Source organism: Ovis canadensis, chromosome X (assembly GCF_042477335.2).
Source record: "Ovis canadensis isolate MfBH-ARS-UI-01 breed Bighorn chromosome X, ARS-UI_OviCan_v2, whole genome shotgun sequence".
In the NCBI taxonomy this organism is placed as follows: Eukaryota; Metazoa; Chordata; class Mammalia; order Artiodactyla; family Bovidae; genus Ovis; species Ovis canadensis.
The window spans coordinates 50809257-50831510 of NC_091727.1; the positions used below are offsets into that span (position 1 = coordinate 50809257).

Genomic DNA, 22254 nt, shown 5'->3' on the forward strand with positions numbered 1-22254 from the left:
GTAAAAATGGTTACAGTTGGAAGATGGATGATTAATAATTTCTGAAAATGCTCAATGGAAAATTCTTAAGGGTTTACACCAGAGTTTTCATTTGGGTGCAGAGAGTACTTACCAGATGACTTCTCCTTTGTTTGATGGTAAAAATGTAATGAAAACTTTAAAGAATATTATTAAAAGGTGTGAGGTTTGTCAGAAAAATAACCCAAAGACTGGAAAGCTAGCAAAATCTGGGTTACAACAAAGAGGAAAATATCCTGGAGAGGACTGGGAAATTGATTTGACTCATATGCCAAAAGCTAATGGATATTCTTGCTTATAAGTTTGCGTGGATACTTTTATTGTATGGATTGAGGCCTTTCCCTGTCGTAGCGAACAGGCTAAGGAGGTTATAAAGATTTTAATCCATGAAATTATCCATAGGTTTGGGCTGCCACGGAGCCTTCAGAGTGACAATGGCTCCACCTTTAAAGCTGCTGTAACTCACGCGGTATCTAAAGCTCTAGGAATAGAATATCACTTACATTGTTCCTGGAGACCCCAATCCTCAGGAAAGGTTGAAAAGGCTAATGACATTATCAAAAGACACCTGCACAGATTAACTCAAGAGACACAGGACAACTGGATTAAAGTTCTACACATAGCTTTAATGAGGGCTCAAACTGCCCCCTAAAAGGAGGGACTGTCCCCCTTTGAATGTATTTATGGAAGGGCTTTCTTATGCATAGACATTGTTATAGACCCTGGAGCCTTGGAATTAACTAGTTATGTAACTCAGCTCTCAGCTTTTCAATAGGCATTAAAAGAACTCTGGGAGATGACTCCTGACACAGCCTCTGAGTCAAGCAAGCCTCTATTTGAGCCAGGAACTGAGGTCCTGATAAAAACATTGGGATCTGGGGGCCAACCCCTCCAGCCCCTCTGGGTGGGCCCTTACCAGGTTATTCTTTCTTCTCCCACAGCTGTCAAAGTGCCAGGAATTGATTCGTGTGTACATCATACTCGAGTTAAAAACTGACCAGAACTAAGTGGTGTCATTTTATGTCTGTACTTTCTATGCTCTGACTTGGTATTTTTCAGATGGGCCTGATAATCTATGTGTGCCTACTACTGCTGAATCCAAAAATCCTGAGTCTGCCGTTTGATCCTCAAGACAATGCCTTCCTGTCCTGGGCTCACTCCTATGCTGCATTCCACAATTGGTCTAACTGCTGGGTCTGCAGAGTGCTCCCCTCTTCATCAGTGGAAGGCTTCCCATGGTGGACATCTCCACTTCAAGGAAAAGACTTTCTCCAAGTCTGCAAATACCTTCAACAACAATTGCAGAGATGCCTCTTCTTAAACTGATGACATCTAACAACCCTATGATGGACTGGTGAAACACTTTGTACTTTAACTATGGACATAATGTGACTTTTAGTTTTGGTTATACATTGTCTCAGTTTAATGACTATTTCACTACACATAAGGTAAATGGGTCTAGATTTAATGGTTTTTTATCTGACGTTTATCAAATATGGGATGGGGTTATATGGTTAACTCCTGAAAAAGGACGTCTAATATCTACTGCCTCTATATGCTGGGAATAGATAGAGCCATCCCCAGAAGTTAGTCAACAACTCAATTATAATATTTGGAAACACTTGGGATTTCTACCTCAGGAAATATACAATCATTCCCATGTTTTCCCACCCCAATGCAGGTCCTCCCTTTGTCTGGCCCGACACTGATTGGGACTGGATATCTCAGTCATATGGCTTGCTCCAGATGGGACCTACTGGATACGTGGCTCTTACCTATGGGCATGGCTTCCCCCTGGTTGGATAGGGAGATGCACCCTAGGTCTAGCTTTTACTCACGGCTTTATATTTTCAGAGCTTCAAAAAAAAGCCTGCTAATTTACCACACCTTAAAACTCAGTGGGCAAGGTCTGTATTATTTGGCTCCAGTATTTGTTCCCTCTCTGGGAACTACAGATGTTATGCTATAAGTGGATGGTTTGACTAATTTTACTCAACAGGCATTACAAGATTCTCAAAACCTATTGTAGCTCTTAATGCCGAACAAGCACAAATTAGAAAGGTGGTCTTACAAAACAGATTGGCTTTAGATATTCTGATAGCTGCACAAGGAGGAACTTGTGCCATTATTCATACCCAATGCTGTACATATATACCTGATATGAGCACTGAAAGTGAAAGTGAAGTCACTCAGTCATGTCCGACTCTCTGTGACCCCGTGGACTGCAGCCTGCCAGGCTCCTCTGTCCATGGGATTTTCCAAGCAAGAATACTGGAGTGGGCTGCCAATTCCTTCTCCAGAGGATCTTCCAAACCCACTAGTGCTACTCATTTTACTAAACATATGAACAAGATGATTGAGGCTATGGATATTCCTGAAGCCTCAATTGCCTCACTTTGGGAGACGTCAACTAGTTCCCCATGGTGGAAAACTATCTTAATTACAATAATTCTGATTGTTCTGTTTTTGCTGTTTGCTCCCTGCATCCATAACTTTGTGATTGGATTTGTTTCTAGTCTCATGAAGACTTTTAAGTTACAAGTGGTTGTCCAAGCTCCTATGAGTGCCACAGCCTCCTCCAACTATTACTTGGGTCCCCTGGATCAGAGACCCTCAATATGAGGGTTAGGAGAATATGTTGCCTCAACAATTTAGGGACCATGCCCCATCAACAGCAGGAAGTACTTATGGAATGAAAATGATGTCCCTTTCCCTTGGCAACATAATTCTCCTGAAAGAAAAGGGGGAATAAGAGAGTCATTTCCTAGGCAGGTTGATAAGAAGTCTAAGTGTCCCCAAGGAGAGAGGGGTCTGGAATGCTCAAGGAGGAAGAAAGGACAAACTTTTTTTTCCCCTCTACATTCCTTAGGATTATATAACAATAATGTATCCTGCTTGAGGACAGTCTCTGGAAAAAAAACCTTCTGGCTAATCCTGTTATCTTAAAATGTAAATTATGGGAGGTCTAGTGAGGTCTTTACAACCTCCAGACACTATTTTGACTCATTGTAATAACTAATTGGAGATATATAACTCCATTGCTAACACTAGCAAGAGGGTACTCTTTCTGCCACCTTCTGATGTCTATGTCAAAAGCTTTCTGAATCCCTTTTGTACTTTAATATAACTCTATTGCCCAAAAGCTCTGAGCGATCAAGCCTGGTCTCTGGCCCCAGATGGAATTCTTCTCTTCCAGAAGCCAAGAATCCCACAGTCTTTTCATGTTTCAGCAACAAACTTTCAGAAGGAAATAGCCACCCAAGTTCAAGAAGTCAAGAGAGTCCCATTTTTTATAAACCCAAGGAGGAAATACCCAAGACACATATTAATCAAACTAAACACACACACACACACACACACACACACACACACACACCAAATATTAAAACCAGCAAGGGAAAAGCAACAAATAACATACAAGTTGATCACCATAGGGATAAGAAAAAGCTGATCTTTCAACAGAAACTTTTCAGGCCAGAAAGGAATGTCAGGATATATTTAAAGTGATGAAAGGGAAAAACCTACAACCAAGATTACTTTACTCAAAAAGGATCTCATTCAGATTGGAAGGAAAAATCGAAAGATTTACAGACAAGCAAAAGCTGATAGAATTCAGCACCACCAAACCAGTTCTTCAATAAATGCTAAAGAATTTTCTTTAGACAGGAAACATAGAAAACGTTTATAAAAACCAACCCCAAACAATAAGTAAATGGTAATGGAATTACAGTTATCAATAATTACCCTAAACATAAATGGGTTAAATGATTCAACCAAAAGACAAAGAGTGGACAGTTCAGTTCAGTCGGTCAGTCATGTCTGACTCTGGGCAACCCCATGGACTGCAGCATGCCATGCCTCCCTGTCCATCACCAACTCAACTCAAATCATGAGTTTACATAAACTCATGTCATTGAGTAGGTGATGCCATCCAACCATCTCATCCTCTGTTGTCCCCTTCTCCTCCCGCCTTCAGTCTTTCTCAGCATCAGGTTATTTTCCAATGAGTCAGTTTTTCACATCAAGCGGCCAAAGTATTGGACTTTCAGCTTCAGCATCAGCTCTTCCAATGAACATTCAGGGCTGATTTCCTTTAGGATGGACTAGTTGGATCTTCTTCCAGTCCAAGGGACTCTCAAGAGTCTTCTCCAACACCACAGTTGAAAAGTATCGATTCTTTGGCACTCAGCTTTCTTAACAGTCCAACTCTCACATTCATACATGACTACTGGAAAAACCATAGCCTCGACTAGATGGACCTTTGTTGGCAAAGTAATGTCTCTACTTTTTAATATGCTGTCTAGGTTGGTCATAACGTTCCTTCCAAGGAGTAAGCGTCTTTAAATTTCATGGCTGCAGTCACCATCTGCAGTGATTGTAGAGACCCAAAAGATAAAATCTGACACTGTTTCCACTGTTTACCCATCTATTTGTCATGAAGTGATGGGACCAGATGCCATGTTCTTAGTTTTCTGAATGTTGAGCTTTAAGCCAAATTTTCACTGTCCTCTTTCATTTTAACCAAGAGCCTCTTTAGTTCTTCTTTGCTTTCTGCCATAAGGTGGTGTCATCTGCATATCTGAGGTTATTGACATTTCTCCCAGCAATCTTGAGTCTAGCTCGTGCTTCATCCAGCCCAACGTTTCTCATGATGTACTCTGCCTATAAGTTAAATAAGTAGGGTGACAATATACAAACTTGATGTACTCCTTTCCCTATTTGGAACCAGTCTGTCATTCCATGTCCAGTTCTAACTGTTGCTTCCTGACTTTCCTACAGATTTCTCAAGAGGCAGGTCGGATGGTCTGGTAGTCCCATCTCTTTAAAGATTTCCCACACTTTGTGGTGATCCACACAGTCAAAGGATTTGGCATAGTCAATAAAGCAGAAATAGATGTGCTTCTGGGACTCTCTTGTTTTTTTGATAATCCAACGGATGTTGGCAGTTTGATCTTTGGTTCTTCTGCCTTTTCTAAAACCAGCTTGAACATCTGGAAGTTCATGGTTCACGTACTGTTGAAGTCTGACTTCGAGAACTTTGAGCATTACTTTACTAGTGTGTCAGAAAGAATGGACAAATTGATTAAAAAAAAAAAAAAAACAAGACCCTTATAAATGTTGTGTACAAGAGATCTACCTTGAACCTAGGGCCACATACAGACTGAAAGTGAGGGTCTGAAAAAAAAAAAAAAAAAAGAAAGTGAGGGTCTGGAAAAAGATATTTCATGCAAATAGAGACCAAAAGAAAGTGGGAGTAGCAATAATCATATCAGATAAAACAGGCTTTCAGATAAAGACCATTAAAAGAGACAAAGAAAGATCTACATAATGATCAAGGGATCAATCCTAGAAGAAGACATAACAGTTATAAATGTATATGCACCTAACATAGGAGCACCTCAATACATAAGGCAAATGCTAACAACTATTTTAAAAATGTATTTATTTTTAATTGAAGGATAATTTCTTTACAGTATTGTGTTGGTTTCTAACAAACATCAGCATAAATCATTCATAGGTTTATCCATGTCCCCTCCCACTTGAACGTCTCTTCCATCTCTCTCCCATCCCATCCCTCTTGGTGGTTACTGAGCCCTAGTTTTGGTTTCCAGAGTCATAAAGCAAAATTCGACTGAGTATTTTACATATTGTAATGTATGCTTTCATGTTACTCACTCAATACCTCCAACCCTTTCCTTTCTCTCTCCAGTCATGTCCATAAGCCCATTCTTGATGTCTATGTCTCCACTGCTGCTCTGATGTAGATAGGTTCATCAGTATCATCTTTCTTCATATATATGTGTTACTGTATGATATTTGTTTTTCTCTTTCTGACTTACTTCACTGTGTATAATAGGCTCTAGGTTCATCCACCTCATTAGGTCTGACCCAAATGTGTTTTTTTTTTTTTATGGCTGAGTAATATTCCATTGTATCTTTGTAACATAGCTTCTATATCTATTCATCTATTGATGAACATCAAGGTTGGTTCCATGTTCTAGCTACTGTAAATAGAGCTGCAATGACATTGGGATACATTTGCCACTTTCAGTTTTGGTTTCCTCAGGGTATATGCCTAGTACAGGAAAGGTTGCAATGTAAAGTGGTTTTATTCCTATTTTTTAAAGGAATCTCCATACTGTCCTGCAAAGTGGCTGTATCAATTTACAATTCCACCAACAGTGTAAGAAGGTTCCCTTTTCTCCATACCCTCTCCAGCATTTATTGTTTGTAATTTTTTTTATAGATGGTCATTCTGAGCAGCATGAGGTGATATCTCATTGTAGTTTTGATTCACATTTTTTTTTCTAATAAACTGATGTTGAGCATCTTTTCATGTGTTTATTAACCATCTATATGTCTTTGGAGAAATGTCTGCTTAGGTCTATTGCCCACTTATTGATTGGGTTCTCTGTTTTTTGTTTGTTTGTTTGTTTGCTTGCTTTTGGTATTGATTTGTATGAGCTGCTTTAATATTTTGAAATTAAATCTTTGTCAGTTGTTTCATTTGCTATTACTTTCTCCCATCCTGAGGGTTGTTTTTTCACCTTGTTTAGAGAAGAGCTAATCCATATCCTCCTATAACTCTTCCAAAAACTTGCAGAGGAAGGAACACTTCCAAATTCATTCTATGAGGCCAATGTCACCCTAATACCAAAACCAGAACAAAACATAAAAAAGAAGATTACAGGCCAATATCACTGATGGACATAGATGCAAAAATCTTAAACAAAATTCTAACAAACAGATTTCAACAACACCTTTAAAAGATTGTATGTCATGATTAAGTCAGGTTTATAACAGGGATGCAAGAAATCTTCAATATACACAAATAAGTCAATGTGATACACTATATTAACAAGTGATAGATAAAACGCATATGATAATCTCAATTGAAGAAGAAAAAGATTTTTCCAACATTCAACACCCATTTATGATAACAACTCTTCAAAAATGGACACAGAAAGAAACTACCTAAACATAATAAAGGCCATATATGATAAACCCACAGCAAATGTTATTCTCAATTGTGAAAAACTGAAAGCATTCCATCTAAGATCAGGAATAAGACAAGAGTACTCACTCTCACTAATATTATTCAACATAATTTTGGAAGTCTAGCCATGGCAATCAGAGAAGAAAAAGACATAAAGGGAATACAGATCAGGAAAAAAGAATTAAAAGTCTCACTGCTTGTAGACAACATGATACTATACTTAGAAAACCCTAAAGGTACTCTTAGAAAATTACTAGAGTTAATCAGTGAATTTAGCAAAGTAGCAGTATAAAAAATCAATACACAGAAATAACTTGCATTACTATAGACTAACAATGAAATGCCAGAAAGAGAAATTAAGAAATCAATCCCGTTTACCGTTGCAACAAAAAGAATAAAATACCTAGGAATAAACCTACCTAAGGAGACAAAAGAGCTATATACAGACAACTGTAAGACACTGATAAAAGAAATCAAATACAATATAAACAGACAAAGAGATATTTCATGTTCTTGTGTTGGAAAAATCAATATTATGAATATGACTACACTACCAAATGAAATCAACAGATTCAATGCAACCCGTATTAAATTACCAATGGTATTTTTCACAGAACTAGAACAAGAAATCTCACAATCCATATAGAAACACAAAACACCCCAAATAGCCAAAGCAATATTGAGAAAGAAGAATGGAGCTGGAGGAAACAACCTTCCTGACTTTAGGCTATATAAGAAAGTTACAGTCCTCAAAAAAGTGTGGTATTGGAACAAAAACAGAAATATAGACCAATGGAACAAGGTAGTAAGTCCAGAGACAAACCCACGCACAGGTATATAACTTATTTATGATAAAGGAGGCAAAAATATACAATAGCACAAAGATAGTCTCTTCAATTAGTTCTGCTGGGGAAACTGGACAGGTAACAACTATTAGGGGAAACGTGACAGTAACACAGTAATAGTGGGGGGCGTTAATACTTCATCACATTAATGGACAGATTATCCAAACAGAAAATCACCAAGGAAAAACAAGCTTCAAATGATACATTAGACCAGTTGGACATAGTTGATATCTACAGGGCATTGCACTCCAAAACAATGGATTTCACCATTTTTCTCAAGTGCACATGGAACATTCTCCAGGATATATCACATTCTGGACCACAAATGAAGCCTAGGTAAATTGAAAAAAAAATATTGATATCATTTCAAGTATCTGTTCTGATCACAATGCTATAAGATTAGATATCAACTACAGGAAAGAAATTATAAAAAAACACAAACACATGCAGGCTAAACAACAGGCTTCTGAATAACCAACAGATCACTGAAGAAATCAAAACATAAATCAAAATATGCCTAGAAACAAATGATAATGAAAACACGACAACCCCAAACCTCTGGGATTCATTAAAATCAGTGCTAAGATGAAAGTTCATAGCAATATAAGCCTACCTGAAGAAATAAGAGAAACATCAAATAAACAAACTAATCTTAAACTTGAAGCAACTAGAAAAAGAACCCCCCAAAAACCTCCAAAGTTCATAGAAGGAAAGAAATCATTTTAAAAAATAGCAGAAATAAATGAAAAAGAAATAGAGGAGACTATAGCAAAGATCAATAAAACTAACAGTAGGTTTTTTGAGAAGATAAATAGACAAATCATTAGACAGACTCATCAAGAAAAAAAGACTTAAATTAATAAAGTTAGAAATGGAAATGGAGAAATTACAACAAACAACATAGAAATACAAATGATCATTAGAGACTACTATGATCAACTATATGCCAATAAAATGGCCAACTTGGAAGAAAAGGACACATTCAGAGAAAGGTATAACCTTCCATAAATGGACCAGGAAGAAATAGAAAATACGAAGAGACCAATCACAAACATGGAAATCAAAACTATAAAAAAGATCTAACAAACAAAAGCCCAGGCTCAGATGGCTTCACTGGTGAATTCTACCAAAAATTTGAAGAACTAACATGTTTCCTGCTGAAACTTGTTTTCCTTCCAGAAAATTGCAAAGGAAGGAAAACTTCTGAACTATGAGGCCATCATCACTCTGATACCAAAACCAGACAATGATATTACAAAAAAGACAGTTACAAGCCAATATCACTGATGTACATAGATGAACAAATCCTCAACAAAATTCTAGCAAACAGAATCCAACAACATATTAAAAAGAGGACACATCATGATCCGAGTGGGCTTTATTCCAGGCATTCAAGGATTCTTCAGTAAACACAAATCAATGTGATATACCATATAACAAATTGAAAGATAAAAAGCATATGATTATTCCAATAGACACAGAGGAAGTCTTTGACCAAATTAAACACCCATTTATGATGAAAACTCTCCAGAAAGTAGGCACAGAAGGAACACATCTCAACAGATTAAAAGTCATATTTGACAACCCCCCCCAAAACAAGCAACAACAACAACAAAAAAAAAAAAACAAAAAAATGTTATTTTCAATGGCAAAAGCTTGAAAGCATTTCCTCTAAAATCAGGAACAAGACAAGGGTGCCCACTCTCACCACTACTATTCAACATAGCTTTGGAAGTCCTAGCCAGAACAAACAGAGATGAAAAAGAAATAAAAGGAAACCAGATTGGAAACAAAGAAGTAAGACACTCACCGTTTGTAGATGACATGATCCTCTACATAGAAGAAAGAGGCCACCAGAAAATTTCTAGAGCTAATCAATGAATATAGTAAAGTCACAGAATATAAAATTAATACACAGAAACCCCTTGCATTTCTATTTACTAACAATGGAAAATCAGAAAGAGATTATTATGGAAAATATTTCATTCACCATGGCAATGAAAAGAATAAAATACTTATGAATAAATTTACCTAAGGAAACAAAAAACCTATAGATAGAAAACCATAAAACATTGATGAAAGAAATAAAAGATGACAGAAATATATGGGGAAATATACTATGTTTGTGGATTGGAAGAATAAATACAGTGAAAATGAGTGTGCTACATAAAGTAATCTATAGATTCAATGCAATCCCTATCAAACTACCAATGGTATTTTTCACAGAACTGGAACAAATAATTTCACAATTTGCATGGAAATACAAAAGACCTTGCATAGCCAAAACAATCTTCTGAAAGAAGAATGGAAGTCGAGAAATCAACCTTCCTGATTTCAGAATATACTACAAAGCTACAGTCATCAGGAGAGTATGGTACTAGCACAAAGACAAAAATATAGAATAAATGGAATAAAATAGAACGTCTAGTGATAAATCCACGAACCTATGAATATGTTATCTTTTTTTTTTTTGGATATCTTATCTTTGACAAAGGAAGCAAAACTATACAATGGAGAAAATACCATCATCAAGTGGTGCTGGGAAAATTGGTCAAATACGTGTAAAAGAATGAAATTAGAACACTTTCTGATACCGTACAGAAAAATAAACTCAAAATGGATTAAATATCTAAATGTAAGACCAGAAACTATAAATATCTTAGAGGAAAATATAGGCAGAACACTCTCTGACATAAATCACAGCAAGATCCTCTATGACCCAACTCCCAGAGAAATGGAAATTTTTAAAAATAGTAAAAAATGGGACCTAATCAAACTTAAAAGCTTTTGCACAATGAAGGAAACTATATGCATGGTGAAAAGACTGCCCTCAGAATGGGAGAAAATAATAGCAAATGAAACAACTGAAAAAAAAATAATCTCTAAAATATAAAAGCAGCTCATGCAGCTCAATACCAGAAAAACAAACAATTCAATCAAAAAATGGGGAAAAGACCTAAACAGACCTTTATCCAAAGGAGACATACAGATGGCTAATAAACACATGAAAAGATACTCAACATCACTCATTATTAGAGAAATGCAAATCAAAACCACAATGAGTATTATTTGATGCCAGTCAGAATGGCCATCATCAAAAAAATTAAGTTAAAAAGAGTCTACGAAAAATAAATGCTGAAGAGGGTGTGGGGAAAAGAGAACCCACTTATGCTGTTGGTGGGAATGCAAACTGGTACAGCCACTATGGAGAACAGTGTGGAGATTCCTTAAAAAACTGAGACTAGAACTGCTGTATGAACCAGCAATCCCACTGAGGAAACCAGAATTGAAAGAGACACATGTGCCCCAATGTTCATTACAGCACTATTTACAATTGCTAAGACATGGAAGCAACTTAGATATCCATAGGCAGATGAATGGATAAGGAATCTGGTACATATACACAATTGAATGTTAATATAAAAAGTAATGCATTTGAGTCAGTTCTAATGAGGTGGATGAAGCTGAAGCTTATTAAATTTAGAAAGACAGATATATATATATATATATATATATATATATATATATATATATATATATATATATATAGAAAGACAATACAAATGATCCTACATGCAGGACAGGAAAGGAGACACAGATGAAAAGTACAGGTTTTTGGATTCAGTGGGAGAAGTTGAGGGTGGGATGATTTGAGACAATAAATAGCATTGAAACATTTACATTACCTTATGTAAAACAGATGGCTAGTACAAGTTCAATGCATGAAGCAGGGCACCTAAAGCTAGTGTTCTAGGGCAACCCAGAGGGACAGGGTGGGGAGGGAGCTGGGAAGAAAGTTTAGGATAGGGGGGACATATGTATAACTATGGCCAATTCATGTTGATGTATGGCAAAACCCATCAAAATATTATAAAATAATTTTCCTCCAATTACATAATTTAAAAAAAAGAATGTACAGTGGGTTAAAGATAGTCTCTTCAATAGGTGGTGCTGGGAAAACTGGACAGTTACATGGAAAAGAATGAAATTAGAATACTTCCTAACACCATATACAAAGATAAACTCAAAATGGATTAAAGACCTAAATGTAAGACCAGAAACTATAAATCTCTTGGAGGAAAACATAGGCAGAACATTGTATTTCATAAATCACAAGAAGATCCTCTATGACCCACCTCCTAGAGTAATGGAAATAAAAACAAAAATAAACACGTGTGACTTAATTAAACTTAAAAGCTTTTTCACAGTAAAGGAAACTATAAACAAAGTGAAAAGGCAGCCCTCAGAATGGGAGAAAATAATAGCAAATGAAACAACAGACAAAAGATTAATTTCCAAAATATATAAGCAGTTCATACTATTCAATACCAGAAAAACAAACTGCTTAGTCAAATAGTGGGTAAAAGACCTAAATGGACATTCCTCCAAAGAAGATATACAGATAGCTAACAAACACATGAAAAGATGCTCAACATCACTCATTATTAGAGAAATGCAAATCAAAACTACAATGAGATATCACCTCACACCAGTCAGAATGGTTATCATCAAAAAAATCTACAAACAATAAATGTTCACGGCAGATGGATTAAAGGACAACCCTCTCACATTGTTGGTGAGAATAAAACTGATACAGCTACTGTGGAGAACAATATTGAGATTCCTTTATAAACTAGGAATAAAACTACCATATAACCCTAAAAACACACTACTGGGCTTATATCCTGAGAAAACCATAACTGAAAAAGAGATATGTACCCCAGTGCTCATTGCAGCACTATTTACAATAACCAGGACATGTACAAAACCTAGATGTCCATTGACAGATGAATAGATGAAGAAGCTGTGGTACATATATATGATGGAATATTACTCAGCCATAAAAAGAATACATTTGAGTCAGTGCTAATGAGGTTGATGAACCTCAAGCCTATTACACAGAGTGAATATCATATATTAATACATATATATTGAATCTGGAAACATGGTACTGATAAACCTATTTTCAGGGTAGCAGTGGAGATGCAGACATAGAGAACAGACTTATGGACACAGGGAGGGGTATGAAGGAGAGGGTGGGATGAATAGAGAGAGTAGCATGGAAACATATACACTACCATATATGAAATAGACAGCCAGTGGGAATTTGCTTTATGACCTAGGAACTCAAACCAGGGCTCTGTGCCAACCTAGAGGACCGGGATGGGGTGGGAGATGTAAAGGAGTATCAAGAGGGAGGGAACATATATATACCTATGGCTGATCTATGCTGATGTATGGCAGAAACCAACACAATATTGTAATTATCCTTCAATTAAAAATAAATAATTTAAGAAAACCTGGGACTTAACTGTATATTTAATGGAAATTGTTGTATCTATATTTCTTGCTTTGTATGACTGTAAGCTTGGAGGAGATGAAGGGCTGCATTGAATACTAGAGATCCGGATAAATAAGAGCCTTATGGCTCTCTGCTGAGAATATCTACCAGAGACAAGTAGATATCTGGAACTCCTTGCAATGAAGTCCAGTCTTTGGAGGGCAATAAATAAGGCATTTCTTCAGCTGCCTCTTCCAAAGAACTTGTGGAATATCAGCAACAGAAAAAAATATATATATACCCAGGTTGCCTACCAAGGTTGGGTTCCAGAGGGCTTTTCCTACTTACTAAATATGTTATTTTGGCAAACTTTCTATTCTTGTAAATATCCAGTAATCCAAAACAGAAATCTGAGAGTCATTAGCGTCCCCTCACTCATCAACGTACTTCCTTCTCTCCACATTTACTCCTAACATTCTAGTCAGGCTCTCATTTTGCCTGCATCACTACAGTAGCCTTCCTTAAGTGGTCTTTCCCTTTCTACTCTTGTACTTCCCCGCTAACTACTACCCCCAATATGACTAGCTATGCTGGATATCTGTCAGTTATTAGAACAGGGCAAGCTTATTTCTATCTCAGAGTTTTTGTTTTCTAATCAAGAACAATCTTTACTTAAGCATAGCTGGCTCCTCATATTGATTATGCTAGTCAACATATGAGCCTTGTTTAGATCAAAATCTGAACAAACTTAAAAAAAATACTTATTAGACAATTGTGGAAATTTGATATTAAGGAAATTTTCTGTGTGCTAGTAATGTTGTGCTTATTTTTAAACATCTTTGCCTTTTAAATATATATTCTGAAGTATTTATGATTCAGATAATATGATGCCTGAAATTTTATAGCGGGAAGTAGGTAGGGGTGAAAAAAACAAATTTGGCTATATACTAAAACAAGTGTTGATGTTAGGAGTCCAGTAAACTATTAACATCTACTTTTACATGTTGAAAATTCAAATACTTACACATAATATACATATTCAATAGAATCAGCCTTCATCTGAGGTAGAGGAGAAGCAAACAAAACATCAACAAATAAGAGTGTTATAGAAATATTGGGACAATTAGTCACCTATTAATAGCCTTAGGGCACATCAACTAAGGCTAGGCTCTCCTATACAAACTGTAATACAGTATATATTTACAAGAAAAGAGGGTCCCTTCCTTGTCCAGAGTGTCCAAGTCTCACTTCTGAGCTGGAGATGATTAGGGATGAGGAGTTTTCAAGAAGAGGATACAAACTGATAACTGAAAAGCTACTTCTGGCCCACAGGCAGGTTTCTTTGAATGTATGGTATTATAAAATTCATTTAATTAGAAGACAAAATTGAAATCTAGGATGTTTCACATAAAAAATCTTAAATTTTTAATTTGGGAGATTTGGTAATACTTATTTAGAGTTGAGTGATAGTTCTTCAAATGGGACCATTTGCTCACCCCCTTAGCCTCAACTCTCAGCCCCCAAGGTCTGCTTTACTTATTCTGCACCTTTTTTCCAATGAGAACAAAGGTATGTTATAGGTTGGTGGATGGTACTGAGCTCAAAAAGCCTGCTTTAATTTCACTGTGCTTTTCACTACTCAGTAAAACTTGTGGGAATGGTCACAAGGGAGGGAATCTTATCTGCCTTTATCTTTGCATAAATGTTAAGACTTCCCGATTAGAAAGACCTACAAGGGCTCAATGGGGATCTTAACTATTCAGAAGACACCAGGTTTATGTTTTCTTAGGCTGGTTTCATGACAGCTACTGTAGAGTAGAAACAAGACATAGGGGTAAAAGCCATGAATGGAACCTGTGCCCACAAATATAAATAGATCAAACTTTGCTTCAGGACTTTCTTCTCTTCCTTTCTCTCAGAGATTTGGTGTGCATGTGGCAGGGGGTAGTTAGGGTAGAGGTGGGCAGACCTGTATGGATTCTGCGGTGGGCTTTCAGGTGAGAGCTTTTGGTGTACACTTTGCTGCATCCTGCGAAGTCACATTGGTGAATCCGTCTTCTCTTCAAGTCAAGGGACTCTTCTTGCATTTGTGTCATTGCTGCTGGTCTGAGCAAAGAAAGAGAGATAGGGCCAAATAATGATTTTAAAGTGGAGGCTAATAAATGAACTTACGTATAATGGGATCCCCTCTTACATGCGTTTAATTTATGCAAATTTAATATCAGTCCTGCCTCCCAGAAGGAATAATTGAAATAGTTCAAGCAATTCCCTCAACTAGGCCATTATGCTGAGTAAATGTAGGTCCCAGGAGGTGGTGATATTTCTTTGGGTGGTTTCTGTTCCCAAGCTGTGAGCATTTCATTCTAATAAGCCTCATTCCTAGGTTTAAAGAAATGTGTTTTTCATCCGACACGGTTGCTAAAATGCTAGCCAATGATAAGGTTCCTTTAAACTTACAGAAAGAAACAGAATGCAATTGTACTCGATAGGAAATTTGTAGATTTTTCAAGGGTAAAAATCAATGATCTACAATTAGAACATTACTGTGACATAACATCCATGTCCATGCACATGCGTGCATACAAGCTCATACCTTCACTGACAAGGCAGTTTATCTATATTTTTTTGTCCTCAAATTCTTACTACTGTGTCTAAGAATTTGTTCCACTTCTATCACAGACACACACATATATACAGAGAACAACCTGAAGTAGAGATAAAAGTACTTACTCTTGCTGTAGTCCTTGAATACCCTGTAAGGATCCACTCTCAATTGCATTCTCTTCATTGTCACTTGGGATCTCCAGTGGAGATATAGAGGTGGGCTCAACTTTCACTAAAAGCAAGTAAAAAGAGCATTGTGGGCTACAAATATATGAGTCTCTAATCATTTTCAGGATTCCCAGTTTGGCCAATATTAGAAGTAGCAGTAAGATAGAGAAATAAATAAAAGCAAAGATGAAAGAAGTATATTTGTATGAAAGGAAGAGAAAAACATTTAAAATTTTAGCATAGCAGGATACAGAAATTCCTTTGAGGGGAGTGTAGAAAGGAGCTTTCTGGAGCATTTTCACTAGAGTGAGCTTCTCTAAGACAGTGAGATGGTGGGTTTCTCTAGGATATGGTCTGAGTATGATTCAACTCTATCTCCAGCTCCCAAGACAGGGTCTCCTGAAAAGTGAGGTTCAATGTGTGTTTGTTTAATCAAACTCTAAATAGTTCTCTAGCTGTCCTCAGATCAATGTCTAGGTTCATGTCAGAGGTGAGAACATCTCCTTTGGCTTTTGTGTTCCTAAATGAAAATGAGTCATTGAGATGAGACACATAATGGGTGTTGAGTAGGTGCTTGATACATATTACCACCCTTCCCTTTCACCTATGTTGGCAGAAGCCCTCAAGTATTTATTGTCAAACACTGGTGTTTCTGATCCCTACCAAAACTCAATCAGGTCATCAGCCATCTTTCAGATCTAGTGAAATGTTCAAAATTTCTATACAGAAGAAACTTAAGGATGGCAACATAGTTGAGGGTGGGGAGTACTTGGTTAGCACAGTCATCTCCATACATTGTATATAATTCACTAAAACATTTTAAGCTTGCACCTGTGTCTGTGTCTCTGCATGTGTATGTGTGTTTATGATCTAAATGTACCTACATCCTAAACTTTTGTGTAGATTGTAGAAAATAAATAAAATAACATGTAAAGGATAAGAAAATACAAATAAAAATTTTGATGCTTTCTTCTTATGCTCCAAATATTTTATGCAACACCCCTTTATGCCCCAATCAAAGTGTAAGCATAGCATTTTGGAGACCGCAGTGCTAATGGTCTTTGCTTGAAACTGCAACACTTTTAAAATTCATTCTTTTTAAAATGGTTCTGATGGTTATTATGGGGCAATTCCAAACTCATCAAAACCATCCAAACTGGCTTGATATCATCATATTCTCACACAAAAAATTTTATTTTACCATTTTTATTTGGCTCTCTCTCTACATGAGAATTGATAATCATATTTTCCCCATTAATTAACCCCCTTAAGAGATATCAGAAACAAGATTGTTATGAACACTTATCATTGCCACAATCAACCACTAGTCGATGTTGCTGCTGTTGCTGCTAAGTTGCTTCAGTCGTGTCCGACTCTGTGCGACCCCAGAGACAGCAGCCCACCAGGCTCCCCCGTCCCTGGGATTCTCCAGGCAAGAACACTGGAGTGGGTTGCCATTTCCTCCTCCAATGCATGAAAGTGAAAAGTGAAAGTGAAGTCGCTCAGTCGTGTCCGACTCTGCGACCCCATGGACTGCAGCCCACCAGGCTCCTCTGTCCATGGGATTTTCCAGGCAAGAGTACTGGAGCGGGGTGCCATCGCCTTCTCCGAACCACTAGTCGATAATAGCATTTTTATTCAAAAGAACATGAAAAAGTCCCAGCAATTTGATGCTTGGTATGTGCTTCAGTACATACATTTAGTGATGGAGTGATAATAGGGTATTGAATCTCAAAGGTAGAAAACTCTGAGAAAGTTTTTTTTTTTTTTTTTTTTTTTTTTACATTGAGCTGAAATCTGGTTCCTAGTCATTTCTACCCACATATCTCTCCTTTGGTCTTATTAATTCATGCTAAACATTTATCAGCTCCTCTCTGACATGAGTTTGAGTCCTCTCACCATCTTAATCTTTCTCCTCTGACTATAATCCAATTTCTCAAAATCATTCTTAAAGCTGAACATCCAAAACTGATTGTAATTCTATAGATGTGGTGAAGCTAAATATCTTGAATCACTTCAAAAGGCTATATAATTTTCTTCCATCGTGTCCCATTACAAATTTGATATTCCTCTAGGAAGGGAACTGGGTGGCTGGCGGATAGTGGTGAAACGGAGATAAACATATCTTTCTGAATTCTAAACTTATTTTAAAAATTAGGTAAAAGGTAACATTATAGCATATGAACTCTCTCCTGGACAAAATTTCAAGTTTGTTCATTAGATGATTTGTTATAACTTCTATCTACCACTGTGCTTTCTGGAGATGCACAAAGTCACATAAGATAGTCTTGCCCTCCAGCAATTTACAATTTAGTTGGGAAGAATGCCCATATACTTGTGATACAGGCATGTAAAAAATAATAGGAAAGATAATAGATGCAAAATGAGGTGGAACACAGGAGAGATGGTAAAATTTCAAAGAAGAATATTTTACCTGGAAGGAAGAGAAAAGCTAAAGTGTTGGGAGAGGCAAGGAGGTAAGGCTGGGTATGTATGTAAGGCGAGAAACTTGCTCAACTTTTCTACCAAAACATTCCCAATGGCGTACGAGACTAAACATATCCTCTGCCTAAGGGTGGCCGTCTTAGTAAGCTTAAAAGTGTTTTTGAAATTCCTGTCTTATCTTAAAATATTATTCAAATATTATATTTTTCTTTTTAATAAAATATTTTAAATTACTATCAAATAATATAGAGGTTCTAGTAAGATATATAGTATTTCACTCAAAGATATGCATACTACAGTTTGAGAAACATGGGCTAAAAAGAGTCATTGTACATTTTTAAGCATCAAAGAAACATGATGAAAACAGTATTTATGAAAAGTTGCTCTTAAAGCTGTATACAAGAATAATTGCAAAATAAATAGGAGCTACAATATTCAAAAAGGGAATAGATGGAGGTAGGTAAGTCTCAGCAAAGGGGCACATTGATGCTCACCTGAGCCAACATTTTTGCCATCTCCTCCAATGAGTGGGACTGTAATGGCTGCAGGGTTCCCATCTGCAGGCAAAGTAGTATACACCATGGGCAGCGACTGCACCACCACTGGGATGGCCTTCAGGCTACCCATCTTATTTGGCAGATTGACTGAGGGGATGGTGTGAATCACATGTAAGATCTGATGGCCACCAGTGCCCTGAGATGAGGCCAGGATAGAGCTTGGAGTCAGAACAGTACGGATGCTTGCTGAACTGCCTGTGTCTGATGTTGAAGTGGACACTACAAGAGTCTGGGAAGCAGGCTGTGGCTTGGGAGAACGTATTGGAGATTGCAGCATACTGGCAGGCTGGAGAGGAGCCTTTGGCTTGTGAAAGGAGAGGTCAACTGGTTCCACCTGGGGCAGGTTGAAATCATTAGCCAGAAGTTCTTCTGGGGGCTCAATCTTGATGTCATTTAACAATGCTGGGTTCTTCATGGAGTTGGCATCCAGGAGTGGTGGAGATGTCATATTACCTCTGTCTGCTCTCTTAAGGGAATCTCTAATTTGAACAGGGCCAGTGACCTAAAATAAATACATAAACAAATGAGAGGTACAAAGTCTTAGTACTCTGAGGAAGAGACATGTAAGCAATGAAAGAAAGAAATCTCTATTATTTTGTTATGGGCAGAATATACAGGGAATCGAGAAAAATGAAGCAAAAGAAAAAAGAGGAAAAAGTAAAAGAAGAGGAAAGAGGAGGGAAACTTTATTGAGTACCAGCACCAGGCACTGTTTAAGGCAGTTATATTATTTCGTTTAATCTTTACAGTAATTCTGCAAGATTAATTAGAATCAACACATCTGAGTATCTACTATAATAAGTACTGTTTTAAGCCCAGTGAGGGGACAAATGAATATGGAATAGCCATGAAGTACATACTAACATACCAACTATAATGATAGAATAATATGAATAACTTAAAAGTCATACCATAATAAGTGATGCAGCCCACATTTAAGCAAGGCATTTTAGAAAAAGAAAAGGGAATGATTTATTCTGTCTAGAAGATTAGGGAAGGTTTCAAAGAGGAAGTGATATTTTAGATGGGTCTTAGCGAATTAATAGAAGTTCTGTTGGCAGAGAAATGGTAAGAAAGAGATTTACGTCTACAGAGATATAACAACAGATGATATGCTTAGGGAATAATGATGCAGTATGGTCAATTGTATCATATACAGAATCTTACTGTGCAACTATTAAATCTGAAAATAATTAAGGGACTTCCCTGGCAGTCCAGTGGTTATGACTTCATGCTTCCAATGTAGGGTGCATGGGTTCAATCCCTGGTCAGGGAACTGAGATCCTGCATGCCATGTGGCATGGCTTAAAAAAAAAAAAAAACTAATTAAATGATCACTTTATGCGTGGCTGTGTGCTAACTCACTTTAGTTGCGTCAAAATCTTTCAGACCCTATGGGCTGTAGCCCACTAGGCTCCTCTCTCCATGGGGATTCTCCAGACAAGAATTTGGAATGGGTTGCCATGCCCTCCTCCAAGGGATCTTCCTGACTCAGTGATCGAATCCACGACTTTCATGTCTCCTGCATTTGCAGGTGGTTTCTTTACCACTAGTGCCATGTGGGAAGCTCCATTGCTTTAAAAGTAATAAAATAAAATAAATAAAATAACATTAAACCTCAAACTAATTACAATTTTTCTAAGAGTTCCATGAATTCAAAGGTCAAAGATATGCTCAGTTTAAAAATATAGCCAGGACATGGAAACAACCTAGATGTCCATCAGCAGATGAATGGATAAGAAAGCTGTGGTACATATACACAATGGAGTATTACTCAGCAGTTAAAAAGAATTCATTTGAATCAGTTCTGATGAGATGGATGAAACTGGAGCCGATTATACAGAGTGAAGTAAGCCAGAAAGAAAAACACCAATACAGTATACTAACACATATATATGGAATTTAGGAAGATGGCAATGATGACCCTGTATGCAAGACAGGGAAAGAGACACAGATGTGTATAACGGACTTTTGGACTCAGAGGGAGAGGGAGAGGGTGGGATGATTTGGGAGAATGACATTCTAACATGTATACTATCATGTGAATTGAATCGCCAGTCTATGTCTGACGCAGGATGCAGCATGCTTGGGGCTGGTGCATGGGGATGACCCAGAAAGATGTTATGGGGAGGGAGGTGGGAGGGGGGTTCATGTTTGGGAATGCATGTAAGAATTAAAGATTTTAAAATTTAAAAAATAAAAAACTAAAAAAAAAAAATATGTAGAAGACTTGAAGAGACATTTTTCAAAGAAGACATACAGATGGCCAATAGTCACATGAAAAGATGTTCAACATTTTTAATTATTAGAGAAATGCAAATATAAACAAGTTATCACATCACATCTGTCAGAATGGATAACATTAAAAAGTCTACAAATAAAAAATGTTGGAGAGGATGTGAATAAAAGGGAAAACTTTTACACTGTTGATGGGAACATAAATTGGTACAGCTACTATGGAAAACAGTATGGAGATTCCTCAAAAAATTAACAATAGAGCTATCATATGATCTAGCAGTTCCACTCCTGGGTATATATCTAGAAAAAGCAATAAAAAGAAAACACTGACTTGAAGAGATATTTGCACCCCAATGTTCACAGCAGCACTATTTATAGTAGCAAAAATATGGAAGTAACCCAAGTGTCCACCAATAGACAAATAGATAAAGAAGATGTAGTACACACACACACACACACACACACACACACAATGGAAGAGTATTCAGTCATAAAAAATGAAATTCTGTCATTTGCAGCAACTTGGAGGGTCCTAGAGTGAAACAAGTGCAAAAGGATACTATATGAGGGAGACTTTCAAGATGGTGGAGAAATAAGATGGGAAGATTGCCTTCACCTCCCCCAAATACCTCAAAAATTCATCTGCATGTGGAACAACTCCTACAGAACACCTGCTGAAAGCTGGCAGAAGAACCCAGACTTAAAAGGCAAGCCAATCTCCAAGGAATGAAGTAGGGCAAAAGGTAAAAAAAAAGAGACAAAGGATTTCGGGATGGGGATCTGTGCCTTTGGGAGGGAATCATGAAGGAGCAAAAGTTTCTGCACACCTGGAAACAACTTTATGGGTAGGATCAGGGGGAATTTTACAACCTCAGAGAGGAACATAGCAACAGGTGCTCAGAAGGCAAAATGGAAAAAAATTCACCACGGAGATCATTGCTGAACAGCATTTCCCAGCCAAGAAGCTGCTCACACACCCACACCTGCAGAGAGTGAGGGCTAGGTGCTGAGGCTCAGGCTTCTGGGATTGGACGGCAGGGAGAGGATGGGGGTTGACTGCCATGAAGATACTCAGAGGCGGCTAGTGTGACACAGCTGAGG

The 22254-nt window shown here is 37.3% G+C and overlaps 1 protein-coding gene across 3 annotated transcripts in view; it reads right to left on the minus strand.

The window, feature by feature from the left end:
• The window catches only part of KLF8 (KLF transcription factor 8), a 297918-nt gene that overhangs the window by 75293 nt on the left and 200371 nt on the right, over window positions 1-22254 (minus strand). For 2 of the 3 annotated variants that reach the window (XM_070291561.1, XM_070291560.1), the window contains exons 4-6: window positions 18853-19417; window positions 15872-15977; window positions 15111-15247 (exon numbers count right to left, since the gene is read on the minus strand). In XM_070291561.1, the coding sequence (XP_070147662.1) occupies window positions 15111-15247; window positions 15872-15977; window positions 18853-19363 (754 nt within the window). In that variant the 5' untranslated portion in view covers window positions 19364-19417. Of the gene's footprint in view, window positions 1-15110; window positions 15248-15871; window positions 15978-18852; window positions 20220-22254 lie in introns of all 3 variants that reach the window. The other variant, XM_070291562.1, reaches the window with a different exon arrangement.